The following is a 6,490-nucleotide window of genomic DNA, read 5'->3' as shown; positions in this document are numbered from 1 at the left end:
ATATATATATATATAAGTGTATTATTTATTTCTGTTGAATGTTGGCATTGTATTGGGCGGTGTGGGCCGTTGCTGTCTACGCGGGTCTTTCCCTCTACGGCCGTCTCATCATTCCATTCGTCGCCTCTCTCATCTCCCGCCGTTTACCAGGAGGTCCTCTAAATAATGAAAATAGTGAAAAGAATAAAAAAAGTTTAGAGTCTTCAAATGGACGTACACGTCGACGACCACTTCTCGATCCACTCACTCCTATTGATCGTTTCTATATTGCTATTGCCAAATTTCTCACGGTACTCTTCGCCTATCATATTTATATATTTGTGATGAATACACCTCTCAGTCGTATTAATGCGGATTTCACTGATATAGATGGGATCTGCCGTAGTCTTCTTTGGCTTCCATTACATCTCGTCGCTCTCTTTATTATTTATGATTTCTTCTACACACCTTTTCACTTGGCTCTTCACTGGCCTCCACTCTATCCATTTATTCACAAACATCACCACAGACAGATTACACCTTTTCGTGGAATAGAAGATTCTATTAATGATCACCCCATTGAATACATTACGGGTGAATATTTACATCTTCTTGCTCTTTATCTTCTCACACGCATTACACCTCCTGGACAAGTTCATGCGCTTACGGTTATTATTTTTATTTTTATTGGAGGTACATTGGCAGGTTTAAATCACACACGTATTGATGTGCGGGTGCCGTATATATTTAACGTTCGTGCACACGACTTACATCACTTAAAGTTTCACTATAACTATGGACAGTACATTATGCTTTGGGATTGGGTCTTTGGTACTTTTAAGAGTGAACCCGTGAGTGATAAAGAAGATGGAATAGTAAAATAGTAGTGGATTGTTTTAAACTGGTAATTGCTAGGAAAAACTATCAGTCGTAAATAGTAATAATAGTACATTGTTCAGATAGATGTTGAGAGAGAGAGATGACATACCTTTATTTCCGTATATATATATATATATTTATTTATTTATATATTGGTATGGTCGTTGTTGTTTATTATTTTTATTATTTGTTGACAATGATTGTATCTTCTCTGTTTCTATAGTTTGTGTGAGGCCAATGACAAGGAATTAAACACATAAAGCCACAATAGAGTTTCAACGCACATACACACATACATACATACAATTATGAAGGAAAGAATGAAGAAAAAAAGATGAAGATATCAAGAGCAATGGGATTATGGACCAAAAGAAAATAATAAAATTGACAAATTATAAAAAAAAAAAATGCAAATAGTTTTCTTATTACAAAAATAACCTTTTTTTTTTTTATTTTTCTCTCTTGATGGATATGATTAGGGAGAAGAGAGGGTTAGGAAGATACGAAGGGAAGTAAATATTTTTGAACTATCTACCCTTCTAGAAACGTTTACACTAACAACAATAAGAACGACAACAACAATAAAGGCAATAGTTATAATGAAAAAAAAGAAAGAAAGAAAAAGGAAATGGCTGCTATTTTTTTTTTTGCATTTAACATTGTAGTTATTTCACTGCAAGAAGAGTAGAGCTAATGGGAATGATAATACACTTGGAAAAGGAATAATGATAACATATATGGGTATTTGTTTTGGTCGCCTTTGCTTGAAAACAACAACACTATTTGAATCTCCTCACAGTGTATTTGTGTTTGCTCTTTTCTCTCTCTCTCTCTCTCTCTCTTTCTATTTATAGTATGCATTGTTTATCTTACCTTTAGACATACATATATATATATATATATATATATATATATATATATATATATTCATTTTAATTGTAAGGTAGGCATACATTTCTTTTTAAGTAATATACTTGAATATATCAGTAAATATATATAAATATATATATATATTTAGAGACAATGCAGAAAGATAACAACAACAACAACAATACATCTGGTGATGATGATCACTCTGTAGATCGGGCCACTGGAGATGGTAATAAATATCCAATTGTCAACAATAATAATAAAAAAGCTTCCACTTCAGCAGGAGAAAAACTCTCACCGATATTAGGGGAAATGGAAACAACTCCTCATACAGCACCTTTTGAAATGAATGAAGAATCCTCCACACCAACTGCAGATGAGAATAGAAAAAAGAAACGTAATTGTATTGTACATGTGGGATCTCTTATATTAGACACTATTATCCCATACGGTGGAATTCTCTCATCATCATTTAATTTGGCTTCTGCAACTTTAGGTGCTGGTATTACTTCCCTACCCTCTGCTTTTAATTTAAGTGGTATTGTAATGTCTATATTATATATTGTGCTTATTTCCATGGCCACTGTGTACTCTATGCATTTATTGGCTAAAGTGATTCTAAAAACTGGAGTTCGTACATATGAAGAAGCGGCACGTAAATTACTTGGTAGAGGTGCGGATTACTTCTTAGCGGCATTAGTCATGTTTCTTTGTTTTGGTGGATCCGTGGCTTATATTATTGTAACGGGTGCGTTGTTAACACCTGTACTCACTAATCCTTCATCTCCAGCCTTTTTGCAAACAAAATCTGGTATTCGATTAATTACTTCACTTATTTGGCTTTTCTTTATATTACCACTTGTGATTATGAAAAGAATTAATTCCTTACGGTATTGTTCGGCTATTGGGGTTTTATGTATTCTTTACTTTGTGTTGTGTGTTTGTATACATTCTGGACGTTATGTACATCATAATGGGGTAGCGAAAGATTTGACGTTTGTGAAAACAGGAAATGGGGCATTAGATGGTCTTTCACTTTTTATGTTTTCATTCATTTGTCAATTAAATGCATTTGAAATATTTCATGAAATGAAACGAAAAACTGTTTTTTATTTTACCATTTCTAGTACTATTGGTGTGACTATATGTGCTGTACTTTATTTCTTGGCAGGGTTATTTGGTTATTTAGAATTTGGTTCTAAAGTAACCGATTCCGTATTAACATTATATGATCCTGTAAAAGATCTCATGATGGCAGTGGCGTATATTGGTATTATATTTAAAATATGTGTAGCCTTTGCGCTTCATTTAATTCCCATGCGAGATGCCATTTATCATTGTCTTTCTTGGGATGTGAATACCCTTCCTTACTGGAAACATGGTATTATTATGACTATTCCTGCCTTACTGGCTCTTATTTGTGGTTTATTTATTCCTAAAGTAAATACAGTTTTAGGGCTTCTCGGGGCATTCTGTGGAGGAACGATTGGGATTATTCTCCCACCATTGTTTTTTATGTACTCTGGTGGTTTCTCTGTTAAAGAGGTGGGGATCTTTACATATTGTGCTACGTATCTTATCTTGTTCTTTGGGGTGATTGCAGTTGTATTCGGTACAGTATCTACCGTTAGTGCTGCAGTGAAATCCTCTTTTTAATAATAAGAGAAGAAGAAAATAAAATAAAACTATCATTTCCATCCATATTATGGAAAACAACAGCAATAATATATATATATATATATATTTGAGAGGAAATAAAACAAGTTTGCTTTTTCTCCGTTACAGCGTCTGAAATGAAACACACAAACAAAAAGAGAGAGAGAAAAGAAGGATAAAACAAGATAGGATTATATCCACTTGCGCTTATATATATATATATATATATAAAGAGGTCATATCTATACATAGGTATATATATCTATTTCGTTTTGAAAGTATCTCTTTGTTTCCTTTTTTTCTCTTTTTTTTCTGTGCTGCTTTCCAGAAGAACGATAGTATCCTTTTTTTATTATTATTTGCTATATTTGACATCATTTTACAAGTGTTGTAAACATATTTTCTTTATTAAATAGTTCATTTTATAGTAGAAGAAACAAATAACATATTTCAGAGAATATGAGTAGAACACACACTCTCTTTTCCCCTTCTCACCCTCTAACCTACTTTATGCTACTATGAAAATTCTTTTTTTTTTTTCTTCTTTTTTTGGGATGGACGACGATTACTGTATGCTGTTCACTGTGATTTACACGTGTGTTTGTGAAAGATATTAACTAAGTATACTGCTATTGATCGTTATTGTTTTCTTTTTTTTTTCTGTTCTTTGAGGGGTAATATGCAAAGGAAATGCATTTATATAACCTTTCCATAATTGAAATATATATATATATATATATATATAGCTTTTTTTTTCGTATTTATCACTACTATTATCTTGTTGTAAAAGCATTCAATTTTTTTTTTTCAAATCCCATCCAACGTGGGCCTTCCTCTCCCTGTGTAGAGCAGTGAGTTAAAAGGAAGAGATTTCATTCTTTTTTTTTCCCCCTATTCATATCTACCTTACGATTACAATTGTAAGGAATTAAACAGAACTCTCTCTCTCTATCTCTGCGGTTTTACGTTGTTATTTGCAATAGGAAATAAAAAATGATAATAAAAATAAAAACATTAAACACAATGACTCTGTTTCCACTTTTTTTTATCTTTTTCATTAGGAAATATAAACTCTCATAAGATCACTTCTTTTACCATAGGGCTTAATAGATACATCATACTTACTTTATCTATTACTAACCTAAAAACATTATTTATTGAAGACTTACTCTTCTCTTCTCACTACAGGTAGAATATGTGAATTTAGTGGACTCCAGAATATCTTTTAGGAAGAAAAAATAACCATTCTTGTAAACATGATTGTTTTCACATATTCCTTCGCGTCCCTCAGTGTCTTGTTGACATTTGTACTCTTCCTCGGTATGGGATCTGCTGAGCAAGAGTGTAGGGGAGCAGGTAGTGTGGTGTGAGAGGCACTGAAGTGTATGGGTATACATTTCTGTTGTAACTGATCATTCACACACACACAAAAGCATTCACACACGGAAAGCCCATATATGATTTTGCGTATATTAGTTGAATATACCCTTTTTATGCAAATGTCGTTTGGTTTTATTATTCGTATTAACCTTTGGAATGAGCGTATTTCACTTTTCTTCTTATATTTACATGGTTTGGGTGTATACTAGTGCATTGGTGTACCTGAAGAGATATCCCTCGTGATTAAACGGTATTTGCTGCCTTGGAGATTGTTTTTGTGGGATTGGTGTTGGGTTTGTTTCTATCCTACATATGGGGATTGTGTCCTGCATGAACAGCTAGTGTACACTTGAGTATTGAGACTTGTAGGGGTGTGTTGGGCAGGCATTGTGTTTGCATCTGTGTACTTCTCTTCTCCCCTGCTGTTGCTTGTCTCCTTTGCGCGGTATACGCAGTAGTGATGAAGAGCGTGAAGAGGCGGCGTCTTGCACCTTGTGGTGTTCTTGCCGGCCTTATTGCACTTATTGCTGTTCTTGTTTTCCTTCCTTTGGCAGTAATGAACATTGGTGGGCACACTAGTGTGGATCACACGGAGCTACCACCCACAACCGTTGGGTTACCAAACCCTAAGGTGGTGCCTCCATTACGGGAGAATATATCCATGGCGGAGTTTCTTCGTTTTATTCCATCCACTGTGGTGAATACATGGAAAGAGAGGGACTATCTCATTGTGTTTGGCATCCCATCTGTGGATATTCATGATTGGCGGAGACGCCGTTATCTGCAGCGGACTACGTGCTGGCAGTTCCCTGGTGTTGCACGGAGGGCGAATGACTTCACTGGTGCCATGTTGGTGTTGTATGTACTTGCACGGCACCCATCACAGGGATATGAATACTCTACTGCCTTGATGAAAGAGGCTGAAGAGTGGCATGATATTATTTCTCTCTCTATTAAGGAGGGATCTCCATCGAGTAATAAAACAGTAATGGGTTTAGGCTTTTGGGGTTTGGAAACTGAAGTGGGGATGAGTCGAAAGACGTATTTATGGTTTGAGTTAGCCCTTCATCTCTTTCCTAATGTGAGTTATATTGCCAAAGGTGATAATGATATGTTTCTACGAGTACCACAGTTTCTTGTGGATCTACGCACACTTCCACGTAATGGTGTTTATTGGGGTTCATTAGGTCTTATTGAGGTACCCGTGGTTTTCCCGTTAATGGTTGGTTTCTGTGTGACGATATCAGTTGATGTAGTGAAGCGAATGATGAAGTATGAGTCTATACGACGATTGGTGTATTTGCCATTCAACACGGCATTGGAGGCGGAGTACCGTGCATTAAATATGGATCATGAAGATAATATGATTGGCCGTATTATTCATGAGATAAAATACCCAGAGTTGTTATTGGTGCGAGAGGGAAGATGTTCTTTCCATGATCTTCACAAAGGGGCAAGAAAACACCCATTGAGTAATGCATCTGTTGTCATTCATCATATTAAGGAAAAGGAATATAAAAAATTGATGATTTATTTTAGTAAAAATATGACCATTGTGCCTCGAACGTATTCAAAGATGCCAAGGTCTATTTGGTTTACTTGCTTAAAATAACTAGTGTGTCTTTTTTTCTTGTATATCCTTTGTAGTTCTCTTCTTTACGTGTTTCGTATTATATGATTTAAATTGGTTGTGTTCATGTCTATTTTGCATACAATTGTAGTTTTT

The 6,490-nt window shown here is 34.9% G+C and overlaps 3 protein-coding genes across 3 annotated transcripts; all 3 read left to right on the top strand.

The window, feature by feature from the left end:
* Positions 1–38: 38 nt before the first annotated feature.
* TM35_000411600 (C-5 sterol desaturase) lies at positions 39–863 on the top strand (the record flags this gene model as incomplete). The annotated part of the gene is made up of 1 exon (XM_029029868.1): positions 39–863. One exon carries the CDS (start codon positions 39–41, stop codon positions 861–863), a length of 825 nt encoding a protein of 274 aa, XP_028878856.1.
* A 1,018-nt stretch (positions 864–1,881) lies between these two features.
* TM35_000411590 (putative amino acid transporter) lies at positions 1,882–3,384 on the top strand (the record flags this gene model as incomplete). The annotated part of the gene is made up of 1 exon (XM_029029867.1): positions 1,882–3,384. The coding sequence occupies one exon, from the start codon at positions 1,882–1,884 to the stop codon at positions 3,382–3,384; it is 1,503 nt and encodes a 500-aa protein (XP_028878855.1).
* Positions 3,385–5,224: 1,840 nt separating this feature from the next.
* Positions 5,225–6,376, top strand: TM35_000411580 (UDP-Gal or UDP-GlcNAc-dependent glycosyltransferase; the record flags this gene model as incomplete). The annotated part of the gene is made up of 1 exon (XM_029029866.1): positions 5,225–6,376. The coding sequence occupies one exon, from the start codon at positions 5,225–5,227 to the stop codon at positions 6,374–6,376; it is 1,152 nt and encodes a 383-aa protein (XP_028878854.1).
* Between the last annotated feature and the right edge of the window lie 114 nt (positions 6,377–6,490).

The sequence above is a fragment of the Trypanosoma theileri genome (assembly GCF_002087225.1).
Source record: "Trypanosoma theileri isolate Edinburgh chromosome Unknown TM35_Tth_41_V1, whole genome shotgun sequence".
Classification (NCBI taxonomy): Eukaryota; Euglenozoa; class Kinetoplastea; order Trypanosomatida; family Trypanosomatidae; genus Trypanosoma; species Trypanosoma theileri.
The sequence above is the reverse complement of the archived record's forward strand: the minus strand, read 5'-3'. Positions and strand labels throughout refer to the sequence as shown.